At 39.2% G+C, this 16,245-nt stretch overlaps 3 protein-coding genes across 6 annotated transcripts; 1 reads left to right on the forward strand and 2 right to left on the reverse strand.

The window, feature by feature from the left end:
- Positions 1 to 33: 33 nt before the first annotated feature.
- mettl17 (methyltransferase like 17) lies at positions 34 to 4,112 on the reverse strand. 3 transcript variants are annotated; one of them, XM_068341240.1, is made up of 14 exons: positions 3,902 to 4,112; positions 3,190 to 3,331; positions 2,937 to 3,086; positions 2,768 to 2,855; positions 2,536 to 2,617; positions 2,308 to 2,381; positions 2,138 to 2,232; positions 1,973 to 2,043; positions 1,612 to 1,719; positions 1,429 to 1,497; positions 1,299 to 1,349; positions 1,111 to 1,203; positions 630 to 826; positions 34 to 254 (listed from the first exon to the last, which is right to left on the reverse strand). In XM_068341240.1, exons 1-14 carry the CDS (start codon positions 3,968 to 3,970, stop codon positions 164 to 166), a joined length of 1,380 nt encoding a protein of 459 aa, XP_068197341.1. In that variant the 5' UTR covers positions 3,971 to 4,112; the 3' UTR covers positions 34 to 163. The 3 variants fall into 3 exon arrangements, with proteins under 3 accessions (XP_068197341.1, XP_068197340.1, XP_068197343.1); XM_068341239.1 differs by having other exon boundaries at positions 120 to 254; positions 634 to 826; XM_068341242.1 differs by having other exon boundaries at positions 120 to 254; positions 634 to 826; positions 3,876 to 4,006.
- Positions 4,113 to 4,275: 163 nt separating this feature from the next.
- On the forward strand, positions 4,276 to 10,918 carry parp2 (poly (ADP-ribose) polymerase 2). Its single transcript, XM_068341238.1, has 17 exons — positions 4,276 to 4,506; positions 5,287 to 5,496; positions 5,726 to 5,881; positions 6,011 to 6,081; positions 6,592 to 6,642; positions 6,742 to 6,838; positions 6,948 to 7,023; positions 7,110 to 7,212; positions 7,309 to 7,462; positions 7,644 to 7,782; positions 7,857 to 7,920; positions 8,023 to 8,157; positions 8,424 to 8,551; positions 8,738 to 8,837; positions 8,995 to 9,093; positions 9,426 to 9,550; positions 10,079 to 10,918. Exons 1-17 carry the CDS (start codon positions 4,431 to 4,433, stop codon positions 10,236 to 10,238), a joined length of 1,944 nt encoding a protein of 647 aa, XP_068197339.1. The 5' UTR covers positions 4,276 to 4,430; the 3' UTR covers positions 10,239 to 10,918.
- A 20-nt stretch (positions 10,919 to 10,938) lies between these two features.
- On the reverse strand, positions 10,939 to 15,834 carry si:ch211-284o19.8 (protein lifeguard 1). Of its 2 annotated transcripts, none has more exons than XM_068341245.1 (6): positions 15,681 to 15,834; positions 14,049 to 14,346; positions 13,055 to 13,255; positions 12,309 to 12,437; positions 11,828 to 11,971; positions 10,939 to 11,240 (listed from the first exon to the last, which is right to left on the reverse strand). In XM_068341245.1, exons 2-6 carry the CDS (start codon positions 14,343 to 14,345, stop codon positions 11,106 to 11,108), a joined length of 906 nt encoding a protein of 301 aa, XP_068197346.1. In that variant the 5' UTR covers position 14,346; positions 15,681 to 15,834; the 3' UTR covers positions 10,939 to 11,105. The 2 variants fall into 2 exon arrangements, with proteins under 2 accessions (XP_068197346.1, XP_068197347.1); XM_068341246.1 differs by lacking the exon at positions 15,681 to 15,834 and adding an exon at positions 13,832 to 13,926 and having other exon boundaries at positions 14,049 to 14,188.
- Positions 15,835 to 16,245: the final 411 nt, after the last annotated feature.

Below are 16,245 nucleotides of genomic sequence, written 5' to 3' on the forward strand. Positions count from 1 at the left end.
CTTTTTGAGTAATGGACTTTGTTCTATGTGGTGAACAATAAAGCAGAGTTAAGTAAATAAGACTTGGTTATGACTTTATTGGAGACAATCTGTTGTGAAATAACTCAGTTTTTGTAAATTCCAGTAAACCCTGATGAGTCCATCCATCTGACGTCAGTCTCTGTCAATCAGTCTGGTGGTCGTCATCTTGATCTTTCTGAATGACGGGAATCTCATCTCCCCAATTGCTGCTCCGAGCGCAGCGGTACATATCTCTGGAAAGAAACGGAACTATTTTTAATCAAAGTCAGTTCAAATCCAGCAGTGTTTATTCAGAAGACGTCAATCAAACTGGGATCCTTAAGGTCTGGATGGTTTGAAAAAGGCTAAAACTACAGGAGACATTAAAATACCAATAAGAGATGACTTTTAATTTCTAATGGAAATGATAATATTGCCAAATTTTCACCTTAGGAAACATTTTTTAAATAATATTAAATAATTTAAAGCCAAATTTGTACTTCTGTGTCAGTAATTTCAGGTATTAGTCCTATCAATTATTTTAAAGTCCACATGTGTGGATCATAGTGTAATAATTTCCTGTGTAAGATGTTGATTGGTGTACGGTGTGTGTGAGAGGGAGCCTTTACTTGCTGTGTTTGTTGGCCGTCACCACCAGGTGTTGAAGCTGTCCGTCGGCGCAGCACAGTCGACAGTGGACGTGTTTGGAGCGGCGCAGCACAGGCGCGATCAGCCGGGCCCAGTCGACCCCCTCCGCTTTAGCCTTCAGCGGTTCCCCCCGGGTCAGAATCAAGTAACTGAACTCCTCCGTCTGCTGCTCCTTGTGCTGAAAATGGATCAATAGATGAGTGAATGATCTGATCAAGTCTTCAAATCTCCTGTCACTGACTGATGAAACATAAGAGTTTGGCCTGTTAATTAGTTTTAAAGAGGAAACAGAAATTTATTAGTTCAGGCTCAATTCAGTAGCTTTTTTTCTAATGCATTTTGGTTCTGTGGAGCCTCAGAAATGACTTATTTGTCAAGTTTTTGTGCTAAACTCCTATTTCTGGTCAGAAATGAACCTTCGTGCCAAACTAGATGTTTGATGAAGCCAGACTCTGACCCCACCTTCGACAGATGCAGCGGATGGTACAGCTGCTGGAAATTACAGGGAAAGATGGTCTTCATGGCCAGTTTAGGACACTGCAGTTCATGAGGACACTGGAGAAGAGATTAAAAGAATAAATAGACACAAAGAGAGGATAAAAGAGCACACTTGTGGTAAAAGAAACACCTTAAAAAAGTTTTAAACTCACCGGAGCAAACACCGACGTTGGCCTGGGATCGTGGATGACTTTGTCTTGTGTCTGGAGGAGAACTGCTGCAGTTAATTTATCTATATGTTTATAAACCCCCCTTATGTGTTCAATTATTGACTTTCATTACCATTAATAAAGTTTCTCTGGCCTCCATAAGTATTTGGTGACCCTCTTTGGTTCCATTTTCCACCAGAACCTATAAAAAGAAATTAAAAGGAAGTCAACTGGACCAGCTTTAGGTTGGCTGAAGAAATTTTACCCGTCATCCAATTCTGACTAACGGGAGAGTTTTATGAATATTCCAACCAACCAGGTAGGAGTTTGTCTTCCTCCACAGAGTCAACACAGTCTCTTCTCTCTGCTTCCTGCTGGGGAGCTCCGACAGCGTGAAGGCTGCTGTCACCAAGTCGAACTGCACCTTATAGGGGAAACAGAGGAAATCAAACACACTTTTACAAGACGTTGCTTAATATTCCAATTACTATTGATATTAATATTATATTTTCTGTACTTAAACTAATCACACAGCACTCTTTTCAAGAAAAATGTAACTGTTCTTACGTGTGGTTTTATTGTCACACATGAGGAAAACTCAAAGTTTCAATCCTGATCTTTCTAACAATGAACACAGAATGTGTTTTTCTGAGATAACGTTTCGGATTTTGATTTACCTTAGGAGAGACGGGGAGGAACTGTCTGAAATACACATGTTTGATGTGAGGTTCGGCGTTTTCATCATCGCCTGCTCAGCAACAACAACAAAAACAACAACCACACTTTAAGTATTTTAAATGTTAGACAAAAGTCCCTCAAAATCTGTTTACAAATCAAGACACCTTTGAGAAGTCGTTCAGCAAGGATGTTCATCTGCCCGGAGCTGTCCACACACACCATCTCCTTCAAGGTGTCACCCCAGTACGAGTGTGATGCCCTGTAGGAGGGAAGCCTTAGTCTTATAATTAACAAGAAAAACACTCCGTAAGCGACACCAGTGTTTCACACTAACCAGGTAACTGTTCCCAACCCTGAACCAAAATCCAGGAGAGTCTGAGGAGCAAAGGAGGGATCCTTCTTCTTTATCTAACATAAATGAGGAAAAAGACACTAAGGACAGAAGAAGGTAGAAGCAAGACCCTCCATCGCATCAGGGTTTGGATGACATTCATTTACCAGCAAGAAAACATAACCTGGTATGACCACATGAGTTAGTTTGAGCTTGTCATCATCTTATTACCTCATTCAAAGCTCTCTTCACGGCTGCATAACCACCAGCCAGCCGAGCCGCCATATACACCACGCCCAACTCTTCATCGTATCTGAGAAAAAAACCAGTTATAAGTACCAAAATATTACTGCACTTTCTACATTAAATTACGAATTTTAAGACTGTTTCAACACTCAATCATCGCTTTAAAATCAAGTCATGGTTGAATCGTTAGATCTCATTAGATAGAAAGAGCTGCTACTTCATCATAGTCCAGTGATATGTGGTTCTTCTGAGCTCTGAAAGTACTTTCTTCCTGATCCGTTCCTCCAGCAGCTCTCCATCAATGTCTGCAAAATGAACCACATGTAGCTTCTTAAAAGACGCTGCATAACATACAATTATCACACGGCCACGGTTACGTCACCCACCGACTCCACTCTCCTTCGCCTTCTCCCAAAGCTCCTTCTCCAGGCCCTGAGCTTTCTTCTTTAGTGTAAAATCTTCAACTGCTCGTTTTCTGCTCCACAGGAAGTTTGTGAGGCTGCGGGTGAGCTCAGGAAGCTGAGACACCTGAGCTCCTGCAAACAGCAACACTCAAGGGTTCACACTCGTCTGAAGGCAGTGAAGTGGAGCCACTGCATTCATCCACCCATTTTTGGCAGTACTGGTGCTTAAACTTGCCTTGAATAATTGACAGGGCAGCCGTCTGGAGTCTGTCAGGAAGGTGCAGGTTCTTCAGCTTGGTGACACCTGGGTGCTTCTTGTGTGGTTGTCCTTTAAGAAAATTTACCTGTGGTTGAAGGTCGGCAGCTGCACTCATTCTCTGAGGATGAAAGATAAAAACGGATGTTTTTTTACAACCACTCTAAGCTCTGCAGAACTAGTTTTCATTAACATACTTCTGATTTTAGTAGAAAACGAAATAACAAGGAGATAATATCATAGGCAGTTTTAATGTAGAGATTTTTGAAGTTGATTTTATTCTATGGTCTATTAAAGCTCATTTTATTTCTGGTTTCTTCACTGATTAACTAAGACTTAACACAAAAAAAGGATTTAAGACTTACACATCCCAAAGTTTTTATGTTTTTTCGTTGTATTTCAAGTAAAATCAGAACCTTTGTATTCTTAGTGCCGTGTGTGATTAAATTATTTGTGGATGTGCCTCCCGTTACTATACATTAAGTATGAAGAGGAAATCAACAATACCTGTGAAACTTCTGAGTCATGGAAAACCTATTTCCTAGGTCAAAACTAGCTACACGAAATATTATGAAAAGAAATGTGACTCATTTTGTGTTTGCTGCTGTGTATAAGAAGTTGTGGACTGACATCTGTGTAGTTACGTCAGGTTTTGTCTGTCTGACCTCCAAAGCGATGATGATGCTCTCACCCTGCACATCATCCCCAAGACAGTCGCCTTCTGACAGACGACACAAGACCCAAGGCTCCGCAACGCCATTGCTTCAATTCCTGACGGCTGGTTTCTTGAGTTTCTACGGCTGGAACTGGAACTGGAACCGGGAACTTCCACGGATTGACGAACTGAGAAGCATGTTAGACTCCTTTAAGTGTTCCTTCCCCAAAATAATTCCGACCACCCTTCAATCCGGAACGTTTGTTCTTGAGATTTGTTCTGAGGGTGTCACTCAACCTCTGGGTTTAGTTCAAGTTGACATTTTTAAACATAGCTTTTCAATTTCAATTTTATGGTTAAAATATTATAATTTTAAAGATAAATATTAAATGCTTTTGACGAAGATTCAGGACGCATGCGCTGTAGTTTTTTGTGAGAGAATTGAGTGATACATCCAATCCGGTTAAACGATCTTTACCATCTAGGAAACTGGCGGGGAAAGTTTCCCAAGCTGCCTGTGTTGACTGTGTCGTTTCTCCATAACTTATTATTTTTTTTATAAACCATGGTGAGGTCTTCTAAACGTTCGATAAATAAAGGTCAGACTGCGCAACAGAATGAAGCTGTCCCGTCAGAAACAGGTTGGTGCTTAGCTTCCTCTTGGAGGTTAGCTCGACAGGCTAGCTAGCGCGCTACCGTAATACGTCACCGGTGTCGGTTCATGTCCGGACAAAGCAAAGTAGCGTCTACAAAATCACGTGTTTAATGTCCTTCCGCGTTTTATTGATAAAAAAATAATCCCCCTGTGCTGAAACATCACCTACAATTTTAACATGTTAGCAATAAAAACAGCATTAAATCCTGAAAAGAGGAATGAACTGATGGATTTGTATAGATGTGTCTTTTAAGGACAGATATAATTGAAGATAAATATTATGTTTCTAATAATTACAGTTATTCATTTGTTTTAGAAAACTATTGGAGAAAATATCTACATTGATATCAATCAGTAGTTTCACAATAATTTGGCACATTTTTTTTAAATTATAAAGTTATCTTAGAGAAGCCGTCAGCTTTGAGTTGCATTTCATACTATTATTCATTTTATTTTATATTATTTTATTTTATTTGTGTGTGTATAACACACTCAAATAAAACATGTTGTTTTGAATTGTCATCCTTTCTCACATTTTCTGAAGAGCCATCAAGAAGAATTAATTTGAGATATCAGGCTCAATTGCAGTGCATCCAAAACCTTTCCTTAATTTAATGATAACTGTATAAAGTCAAGATAAGTATAAAAATTACTAGAAATAAAAATTAAACAGTATTTATTTTATTTCTGTGCTGAATTGTTGTTATTATTTTTGTTAAATTCTTACAGTGGTGATAACAGAGGTTCTGTTTTCCTTGTCGTTCAGTGTGGCAGTGGCAGGGCGACGCAGGACAGTGGGAGCCGTTCACACCGTCTGCCTGCACCGTGTTGGACTCAGCTGTCTCTGCAGGACAAACCACCGTCCATCTGACTCTGGGAGCTGGGAAATCTTATGACGTGGACCTGAAGAAGATGTTACAGATTAACCCTGTCACCAAATATAAGAGGAAGATCCGCTGTCACACAGTAAAACCAGGTGTGTCTCTTTTGTCTTATGGAATGTTTTTGCTGCTGCCCCCTTAACCAATGAATAGGACGTTTTATTCTTTAGCAAACTGTACATGATATTATAATTTTGCTCATTTCTGGCTTTTCTTTGGCAACGATTTGGTTTTTGACTTTTTTGACTTCATTTCTATTTTCATTAGAATGAAACAACTTTCTCAGAATATTTCAAATGGGTCCTCTTGTCTTCCTTTATTCAGAAACTTTAAATAGTAACTCAACTGTTCAAGCTGGAGGACAAGTTAAAGAAGAAGAGGAAGAAACAAACGAGCATCCCCCGGCTAAGAGGAGGAGAGGACAAAACAAGAGTCAATTAAAAACAGAAGAAAAACCCAGTGAGGAAACAAAGAGTGAAGGTAACGTGAGTCTGGTCCTGTTTGTATAGTATTTACATGTTCATTAAAACACGTGACTTCACCAGTCATTTATGCTGACGCCAGATTACCTCCTTAATGTTTTGTCTGTGCTTCTGGGATGTTGAACAGAGGTCGTGAAGACTGTGGTCATGAAGGGAAAAGCACCAGTGGACCCTGAATGCAAAGCCAAACTTGGAAAGGTACATTCTTTATGGACAGAGGAGATAAAGTTGTGTTGTGGTTCCACGCCTGGTTTGTTCTATTTCCCCCCTGTGAGCGTGACGTAGTTCAGGGCTCATGACACCCAGCTCAAAAACTTTTACCTTATTTTTGTATTTAGTGTAACTTCTGGTCAAGGAAACAATAGCTATGAAAAATATGTCACTTTAGTTTTTAACTGTTTCTTTCATTTTTTTAAATGGACATTTTCCTTGTCTCATCTGATTATTAGTAGAGAAAAAATTCTGTGCCTGAAAAACTGTGTGTGATAAAGACTCTCTCTTCATATCCAATAATTATTTCAGCCAGTTTGAACGCAGTAATGTCAGATTTATGTAGTCTGCCTTATTGTTTCATAGCGTTTGTCATTATTAATGTAAACACACACATGTATAATGTATATATGGATACCCCCGTAGGGTGGTGTAGATGCTGATATTTCAAATGATCAGTAATTTTAATAATCAGTAACTCTTCTATTTCCCATTCAGGCACATGTTTACAGTGAAGGAAATGACGTTTACGACATGATGTTAAATCAGGTAAAACTATTTGGAAGTTATTATATGACATTTTACTTTATACCTTGATTTTTTGCAGTGAAAGTGAACACACTTTAATGCTGCGGATCTGTTTTGCAGACGAATCTTCAGTTCAACAACAATAAATACTACCTGATGCAGCTGCTGGAGGACGACAGCTCCAAGGTGTTCAGTGTGTGGCTTAGATGGGGCAGAGGTCAGCTTGTTTAAATTAAAATGTAACACAACGCTGATGTTCAGAGGTATTTTTAGAACACTGAATAATAAAGTAATTTTTTAAAAATTTTGGTTTCTCTATCTTCCAGTGGGAAAAGTGGGTCAAAACAGTCTGACTGCCTGTGGTGGAGACCTGCAGAAGGCCAAAGACATCTTCAAGAAAAAGTGACGCTGCTGTTAGTTTGTGTTTCCTGATGTCTCACATTGAAGTGACTTCACTAAAGTCCTGAAATGTGTTTGTTTGGTTCCAGATTCTTTGATAAGACCAAAAATGAGTGGGAGCACCGAGCGACATTTGAGAAAGTAGCAGGAAAATACGACATGGTGTTCATGGACTACAGCACAAATGAGAAGGTCAGGAACAAATCAAACATTTGTGTTCCTGTTCAATATCTTTGTATTAATACATGAATCTAGGAAACAATAGATGGATTTATGGTTTTACTCCAGGAGGAGAACCAGACCACAGTCGATGCTGCTCCCAAAAAGAAGACATCCAAGCTGGACATGAAGATCCAGTCTCTGCTGGAGCTCATCTGTGACCTCAGAGCCATGGAGGAGTGTGTCCTGGAGATGAAGTTCGACACCAGGAAAGCTCCTCTTGGTTGGTTTGACAGAATCAGAATCACATCAGAACCCTACCAGAATTTGTCCTTTATATTTTTTTAATTTCAAGAATACCCTCAGAAGTCAAATATATCTTTGGATTTTTAGTGAAATCTAAATATTTTATACACAGTTCAATCCAAAATGATTCAATCCAGTGCTTTTCTTTCTACTTTCAGGCAAGCTGACCTCAGAGCAGATCCGCGCCGGCTACACGGCACTGAAGAAGATCGAGGACTGTTTGAAAAAGAAGGGCAGCAGTCGTGAGTTGCTTGAAGCCTGCAACCAGTTCTACACCCGCATCCCTCACGACTTCGGGTAGGGAGGGTACGGCTGTGCAGAAACGCTGTGATGTTGCTCCAGAACGTCACATAACAGGTGTCATTTTTCAGGTTGAAAACTCCTCCAATCATCCGCACGGAAGATGAGCTGAAGGAAAAGATTGCACTCTTGGAGGTAAAACGGTGACATACAGTCTTCATCTTACTTTCCTACTTCACATAAATCTGTGATGCACACCATTCTGTAATGTTTTCATATAATTCTTTCTTGTGCAAGGCTCTGAGTGACATTGAAATTGCGGTAAAAATGGTGAAGTCCAGTGAAGATGGTGACGAACATCCTCTGGACAGACAGTACTCCTCCTTGAAGTGTCAGCTGCAGCCTTTGGAGTCTGGTTGTGATGAGTATAAGGTCTGTTTTTCGAGTTCTGTGAGCTACAAATGAAATGTAAATTCTCCTAGAGCAGCCCTCAGTAGATAGATCACACTGCAGCCACACGGCATGAGAGGAATTGAACAATCTGGCTGTGAAATATAACAAGGAAGTGGTTTGTTTGTTTTTCTAATTCCTTTTTCAGCTTTTATCTGACTGAAACCAGTTCAGAGAACAGCAAATACCAACCTGTAAAACCCAGTGAAACTTCACCTGAACGTCCTAATCTTCCTCTTTGTGTGAAGGTAATAGAGAAGTACCTGCAGACCACTCACGCCCCCACCCACTCTGACTACACCATGACCGTCCTCGACATCTTCTCAGTGGACAGAGACGGCGAGAGAGACAGTTTCCTCTCACAGTTACACAACAGGTAGTTAATAATAAATGATGTGCAATCTGGTCGTTGTTGGTGTAGATTGTCGCTGCATTTTTAGGATTTCAGACCCCCCCCCCCCCCTCCTGGTTCATATCATATCCTGCTATAAGAGCTTCTGCTTTGAAAGTAATCATGCATATCAATTTGAACATGAATGTAAAGTTGTTGTCTGTCTGCCAGGACTCTACTGTGGCACGGCTCCCGCCTGTCTAACTGGGTCGGCATCCTCAGTCAGGGGCTCCGAGTGGCCCCCCCAGAAGCCCCCGTGACGGGCTACATGGTAGGAAGCTTCTGATGACACTGTTAGAAGAGAAAACCCTGTGTGATCAAACTGCTTAAATATGATCTGCGTTTTGGAACTAAATTTGAACTTCTTTTGCTCTAAATGTATTTTCTGTAACAGCAGTATTCATTTTCCTTCTTCTCTGTCATTTTAGTTTGGAAAAGGTATTTATTTTGCTGACATGTCATCAAAAAGTGCAAACTACTGCTTTGCCAATCAGAACAACCACGTTGGTTTGTTGCTGCTGTGTGAGGTGAGTTGATTTCATTGTATTCTGTGGAAGGAATAAATGGATTATATTATGATCAGTTTTAGGTAAATGTTTAAAGATCACATCCAATAATAAGCATGAAACAAAGTGTTTGCATACTGGATTTAACATTTCAATGAGACACCTTACTGGAATCACTGTAATGAAGAAATGGTGAGATTTATGATGAAGATTTACCCTTTTTCTCATAATTCCATCAGTCCATAATTCTTAGTAGCTGTTGAACCATCAGGATTTGAACCCACAACCTCCTCATGTTGGGTCTGGATGTGATTCAGAATTGTTCAGTGTGTGTTCCTTGTGTGTGTTTGCAGGTTGCTCTGGGAGACAGTAATGAGCTGCTGGACGCCGACTATGAAGCCAACAAGCTGCCTGCTGGGAAACACAGCACCAAAGGCCTGGGACGGACGGGCCCCGACCCCAAAAACTCAGTCACACTGTTAGTCCAGCCTCTCAAACAGATGCTTTCGATACAGGCTGAATATTGATCACATCATGACAATTTTTACATTTGATCGATTATGCACAGCACTAATTTTCGCCCATTATTTAGAATACAGCTCTATGGTGGAATCAGTTAGTCAATATTTTAATGAAAGGAATTTATTCAGCAACTACTTTGATCAATTAATCATTTTTGGTCATTTTTAGAGTTATTATGCTAAATTCTCTGATCCCAGTTTATATTTCTTGGATTATCTGCTCCTCTGATAGTAAATTTAATGTTTGATCGTTTGAAGGAAGCATCTTGATCTGGACTGCTGGGATCGGAGTTGGAACATATTTGACATTGCTGTCAAATTCTTTCCCAAAGCACCACTTTGTTATTTTTGGATTAATTCTCCACTTTTTGGAAGCAGCTGGCTTCAGTTCAACTCAAAACCATCTAAAGTCAACCAGAAATATTCTGTGTCTCTGTGTTAAAATCAACACAAGGGTCTCCAAATAGTTTTTCTGTCTTCCTCAGAGACGGAGTGACCGTGCCAATCGGGCCGGGGGTGAAGACGGGTGTCGGTAAACACAACAGCTACTCCCTGTTGTACAACGAGTTCATCGTCTACAACCCTGCTCAGACTCGCATGAGGTACCTGCTCCGCATCAAGTTCAACTACTCCTCACTGTGGTGAGGGCCGTGGACGTGAAGGAACTGGGGGTGTTCCAGAGAGGCCTGTTCATCCCTCCTCAAGGAGCTCAATCGTTCATTCACCGTTAACACTGTTCAGCTTTCGCCTCTTGGGATAATATGTTAAACGTTTATTCATGGTTAAGCCAAAAAGGCTAAATATCTGTGTGTAGAAAGGTAAGGACTCGCTGCTGCTGTTTAATATCCGGGGTTTTAAACTGTTGTTGGAATAAAATATGCTTTTTATGTTATTTTAAATGGCCTTTTACTGTGGGAAATGAGTGTGTAACTCAAATAGACGTCCTGACAGTGAACGTCTCGCCGGTTATGTAAATAGAATGTGGACAAACAAGCCTGTTGAGATGATTGTAGCAGCATTTTGTTTTGGCGCTGTCAGACGGTGATGTTGGATGAAGATACAGGAAGAGTACATCTTCATATTGAACATAGCATATCCTCACTCTCCATGTAATCTGTGTAGTATTGCATGTTCCATATGGAATTTAATGTCTATTTATTTTATGTTCAGTTTCTGTATAAACAAAAGAACAGAATAGACCATCATTCACTGACTTGACCTGAACAGCTACCAAAATGTCAAGAAAGTCAAATGCCTTGAAGTGTTTCAATCCAAATGTTGCTCTGGAATGGGTTAACACAGGAAATAAACAAAATGAAGCTGTTTCCATGGTGATTTTTTAATGTATAAGAAGAATTCTGTCGGAACACGAATATTCATTCGCTGATATTTGAACAAAGGTAATGTTTCAACACACATGATAATAATAATAATAATAATAAAGGATGTTTCGCTGTGGGTTTGGAGTGTGTGTGCTGTGTTTTTGTGTCTGTATTTGTTGTTTGCACGGTTTCATCTCCTTCCCAGCAAACAGAGGAAGATGATGATGATGTCCATGTAGATCATGAGCGCAGCGTTGACGTATTCCTCTGGATCCAGACGGTGTTCAATCAAACCCATCAGCAGCTGGACGTCGACCATCAGGAACTGGTGTAAGATAATAAATAATCACTCAGATGATTCCCTAATCTGGGTTATTACGTAATAAAAATACAATTAGATTATTGATACAAACAGTTTGTTCTTTTTCAATGAGGGAACTGCATGATAACAACTATATCAGACTACAGAGAGAACCTGCAGCCCTCACACAGATCTTCAGACGTCTGATTACTGATTCAAGATTAGCAGGATGTGGGGAAAATGAGATGCAAACAGCTTTCAACACGTTTTGTTCACAGATGTTTTCTTTTGACTGATGTGATCTCCTCCCAGATGGGTTCAGTGTGTTCACACTGTCGTCCCCTCATCACACTCTTGTCGACACTGCTAATGGATGAGTGTGTGTGAGTGTGCATTTTGAGTTTAAAAGCAGCACCAGAAACAGCCTGTTCTCAGTAAAGCTTAATGAAATGCAGGTTGACATATCAGTTTGGGGCAAAATATTTCAAACACAGTGTAGTTGGACATCTAACAGCTGTGTGACATTGATTAAAAAGAGTGTAATACGGGACCTTTAAATCTATAACTCTTAAATTGGGATCTTTTATTCTTTCTATCCTGCTTTTCCTTACCAGTGAAAACAGAAGGGCACCCAGACTTCCATAGGCGACTTGAGCAATGTAGGAGTAATAGAAGGTGCAGAAGATCCCGAACATGAGCAGGTCCACGACCAGAATCATCACAACTCCACTCAGAATAGTGAAGTCAAAACGAGTCTGTGGACAGAACAGAAAATCAGCATGACTGTTTCTGGATGCAGCTGCTTTAAAATACATTTCATTATTGTAATTTTAATATATAATTATATCTAATTCACATAAAAATATATTTATAAAATCATTAAAATATATTTTGTAATACAATGAAAGATTGGATACAGTCACTAGAGCTAAAAGAATCTCTTTTATTTTAAATTTACATATTTTTACTTTGCTTTTACATATTTTTATTCTTGTATTAGTTATTAATCTTTATTTTATAGTATGAAACAGAATATTTGGGATTTACAGTGGAAGCATTTTAAATTGTAGCTCTTCAGACTGGTGCTCTGACCTGTACTGAGAATAAAATGATTGTGATTGTGATGGCCAGCGTCGTTCCCATGGAGATGACCACAGCAGTGGTGTCATGGAAGGAGGCGACGGTTCCCACCATGTAGGACAAACTCAGAGTGACCACAACCTGCACACAAAACATTCAGCCTGTTAAACATCTGCAATATTAATTTTTAATGTAATTTTTAAAAATAATTTTTAATATTATGGAGGAACAACTCATTTTCAAACGTTTTGCTGCTTTGATTCAAAATTAAAATGTATCGGAATTGTCTATAAATAAGAATTCTGCTGTAACTAACAGTCGATGCAGAAAGACCCCGTAGAAGATTTAAGATCATCAACATCTCAGAAGGTTAAAGTCTGTATGTGAACATGATGTTAAAGCAAACTTAGAAACAATAATGAATGAACAAAACTGCTTTTAACCAAGGCCATCATTGCCTTTAACACAATTCATTTAGATTAAAAACTAAATTCTAAAGAACTTTGGTTTCATTTTGTTTTCAGAAAACTATTTTTCATAAAACTACAGTCCACCTGCTTGACTCAAATGTTAAATCTCTTTCTGCCCATTTCCTTTTACCTTCTGGACTGCTGAGCTATGACTCCTCTGTACTCAAAGCCCCTTCAGTCAGGCCTTCTAGTGTATTTTTATTCTGGCTGTCTACATCAGTATCTACTTATTCTAATGACCCAGCCCACTGGATGTCGGGCTTCCATGCTCGCGTGTTTGGGACCCACCAGCCCCACAATGTTCCAGGGGTGACGCCGACTGAAGGACTTGAAGCAGCTGAGTGCGGTGACGACGACGAGGAAGATGATGAAGGAGCTGATGTAGGCCCACAGGTTGTCGTACACCGCAGCTTTGACCACGCTGGAGAAGGTGAACACACACACCACGCTGAAGGTAAAGAGCAGCTGAAGAGTCAGAATGCTGAACACCTGTGTAAAAACACACAAACACCTGCATCAGCAACTCCTGCTTTATTATCATTTATTTTATTTGTGACTTTTTCCCTAAAACCTTCAGTATATATTTAATAAATCATTAGATTATTACCCTTCCCAACTGATTTAACATCAGAAAACCGTGTGTTTTCATGTGCTTTGCCATGTCTGAACATGATCTGAGAATTGGGTGACATTTATTGTGACTCCCATCGATAGCAGGTTTACCAACACACAGCAAATAACAGGAGTGTGTAAAAAGCATTTAACCAGTGAATGTATCAATCAACATAGTTATAAAATATAGGTAACAGCAGGATGACCAAAATGATTTTAACAAATGTTCATCCATGTGTTTTTATTTAGTCTTAAGATGAGATGAGACTTTTTTTTAAATTTTTATTGTTTTCAACTGTTCTTGAACTCACCTCAATGTCATGTGATAAACCTCCAGCTCAAATGATGGTTGTTGATTTGAGGTTATTTAAATTTATTGTAATTTACGGTTTCCTAGAATTTGTATCATTTTCACAATTTGTGTAAAACATACCTATATTCTTTATTTCTCACCATCATGAATTGATTCTATAAAATAGCCAGTCTTCATTAATGCTTCCTTTTCATCTTAGTATTTTGCGATTCCTGGTATTCCTTTGATGATTTTTCTAATCCAGATTGCAAGAAAAAAAGACGATTGTATTTAAACTTCAGGCTAAATATTTCTATCAAACATTTTATTTTGTCTTTTAGGAAACATACAGACGTTTGTGATCAGTGCTTCACAAACCTTTCTGACAAACCCTCTCCTCACGGTTTTGTCATCAAAAGCTGAAGAAGCCCCGAGAGGAGTGGAGTCTGGTGGAGCCTCTGGATTTACGTTGCCAAAAGACTCATAGCTGGTGGCAGGCTGAGAGTCACTGGGGTCCACTTTAGGTGGAGGGTATGTTGCTGGGTCTGCTGGATAGGGTGGGGGTTCCTGCCCCTGGTAGGAGTACGGCGGAGGAGCTGAGGATGAGTCAAAACCAGGAGGAGGAGGAGCGTCCTGCGTCTCTTTGATTGTGAAGATTTCACCTGTTTCTGACATTCTGGAGAAATGTGCAAAAGACAGATCTGATGAGATACTTCCTGTTTCACCAGATTTGATGTACTTTATGAAAGCCTGGTTAACGTTGGTGTTTGAGCCCATCAGAACAACGTCAGCGGTTAGAGTCCATGAATGCAGATGGAATGATGCTGGAGTTGGTGCCATCAAAGCTTTTTTCACTTGAATATACACAAAAATGTAATATAAGGGGATATATTCATTGATCTGTCACCTACTCATCTGTTCATTTGGGCATAAATCAAAAACTGAATTAAATCTGGATTGATTTGATTAAACAAATTGATTTATTACAAATTTATATAACCTGTTGGTACCTATTGGTGTTTTGAGGATGCTTAACATTTTATCCTCTGGTTTTAAGGGAAAATATCTATTGTTATTATGTTTTATTATTATTTTATTACATACAAACACATCAAGCTTGTGCTGAAGTGCTGCTTTAAGGTACACCTATTCTTTAAAAGGATGATTTATTTATACGAAATGAAATAAATCTACATTTTTATTTCACGTTTCAGAACTGACTCCTGAAATCAAAGACTTTTGCAGGGGGGGGGGGTCAGAGGAATATGCAATCCACCTGACAGTGTTGTATATCCATTGGTCAATCTCTGGTGAGTAAAGAACATCCTGTCTCTGTCTATTGGGTTTTTAAATTTTATGAAACACCGGTTGTTGTTTCAGCACCAACAGCCGCTCTGCTGGCTTGTTTCTCAAGAACTTCAGGAAGTAAAACTCGAACAGCGGGGCTTCTTCTCTTACACCAGCACAAAAAGTGCATAACCGTTCCTGTTTCATGTCAATTTCATTTCTAAAAAAGAAGTTTTAGATTCATTTATCCTCTGAAAGTCAGGATGCCCCATAATAAACCATTCATTTTAATCCATGTTCTGAGTTACGATGAGGCCTTTTTCCCTGAAGACACATATACAGTAGTTGTTACGTAGAGAGAAGCAAGAAAACTAAAAGTAATCCAGCCATCATTACTTTCCGTTGTTGTCAGTGTGAAAGGGAGTCTCTAAATGTTGTAGATATTCCTTAAATTACATTAACAACAGTTGTTTCTTCAAATAATCCCAGTTAGGTCTGTAAAATATCCCTGAAACTAAAAGCTTTTTTTCATATGAAGAGAATTTTGTAGATACTAGTATATTATTTATATTGATATGGGTGAAAATGACCCTTTAATATCCTATTGCAGTTATTACCATGAGTATAGAAAGCACAGTGAAGTAAGCAGTAGGATAATATCTTTGCGACTTTAACACACAATAACTGAAGTTCTTCAACAGAGAATGAAGGGTTCACACTTACTTGTTCTGCTGTCGTCTAGTGGAGCCTGGCGAGGGTCCGATGCCGAGAGAAGATCACAACCGAAGTGATTTATTCTGCCAACCTGATGTGATAGAGTCTAACTTCCTGTCAGCTTGACGTGAAGGCACAAAAAAAGTCTTATGTGAGGGAACTCAAAACTTTGGAAATAGGAAACTCCGTTATTTCTTCACTTTGTGTGAGGCTGTCAGGATCCTCATGTGAACCGCTCCCAAAACACACCGTCACTTTTTGACTTGGCAGTAGAAAGTCAAAGCAGCATAAAATGAAATTACTCATAATCTGATTTGGAATGGGAAACGTCGGTGTCAGCTGTTGCTAAGCAGACATTTTTAATGTTTGCTGGTCTGACTTTTCATAAATTCAAACTTAAGATAAAAATAAATGCAAAGCCAGTCTATTTGTGATATCAGACTATTCAATAACACACATATGTACCTTTAATAAATCAGGTTTTACATCTATCTTGTGTTTTGATATGAAAATTCCAAATTTATTCTTCAGTTTTGGAGCAGAGGTTATATATATATAAAAAAAAAAAAAGAGT

Source organism: Antennarius striatus, chromosome 18 (assembly GCF_040054535.1).
Source record: "Antennarius striatus isolate MH-2024 chromosome 18, ASM4005453v1, whole genome shotgun sequence".
Taxonomy (NCBI): Eukaryota; Metazoa; Chordata; class Actinopteri; order Lophiiformes; family Antennariidae; genus Antennarius; species Antennarius striatus.

Excerpts from the sequence above, each read along its gene's own strand:
- mettl17 (XM_068341239.1), bottom strand. The coding sequence starts at position 3,970 with ATGGCGTTGCGGAGCCTTGGGTCTTGTGTCGTCTGTCAGAAGGCGACT. Across the intron at positions 2,382-2,535 it reads TGAAGAGAGCTTTGAATGAG|ATAAAGAAGAAGGATCCCTC; the intron begins GTAATAAGATGA and ends CATTTATGTTAG. Across the intron at positions 2,044-2,137 it reads TGCTGAACGACTTCTCAAAG|GCGATGATGAAAACGCCGAA; the intron begins GTGTCTTGATTT and ends GTTGCTGAGCAG.
- parp2 (XM_068341238.1), top strand. The coding sequence starts at position 4,431 with ATGGTGAGGTCTTCTAAACGTTCGATAAATAAAGGTCAGACTGCGCAA. Across the intron at positions 5,497-5,725 it reads CTGTCACACAGTAAAACCAG|AAACTTTAAATAGTAACTCA; the intron begins GTGTGTCTCTTT and ends TCCTTTATTCAG. Across the intron at positions 7,463-7,643 it reads CACCAGGAAAGCTCCTCTTG|GCAAGCTGACCTCAGAGCAG; the intron begins GTTGGTTTGACA and ends TTCTACTTTCAG.
- si:ch211-284o19.8 (XM_068341245.1), bottom strand. The coding sequence starts at position 14,345 with ATGTCAGAAACAGGTGAAATCTTCACAATCAAAGAGACGCAGGACGCT. Across the intron at positions 11,972-12,308 it reads TCATTTTATTCTCAGTACAG|ACTCGTTTTGACTTCACTAT; the intron begins GTCAGAGCACCA and ends TTCTGTCCACAG. Across the intron at positions 11,241-11,827 it reads GTGCCCTTCTGTTTTCACTG|TTCCTGATGGTCGACGTCCA; the intron begins GTAAGGAAAAGC and ends ATCTTACACCAG.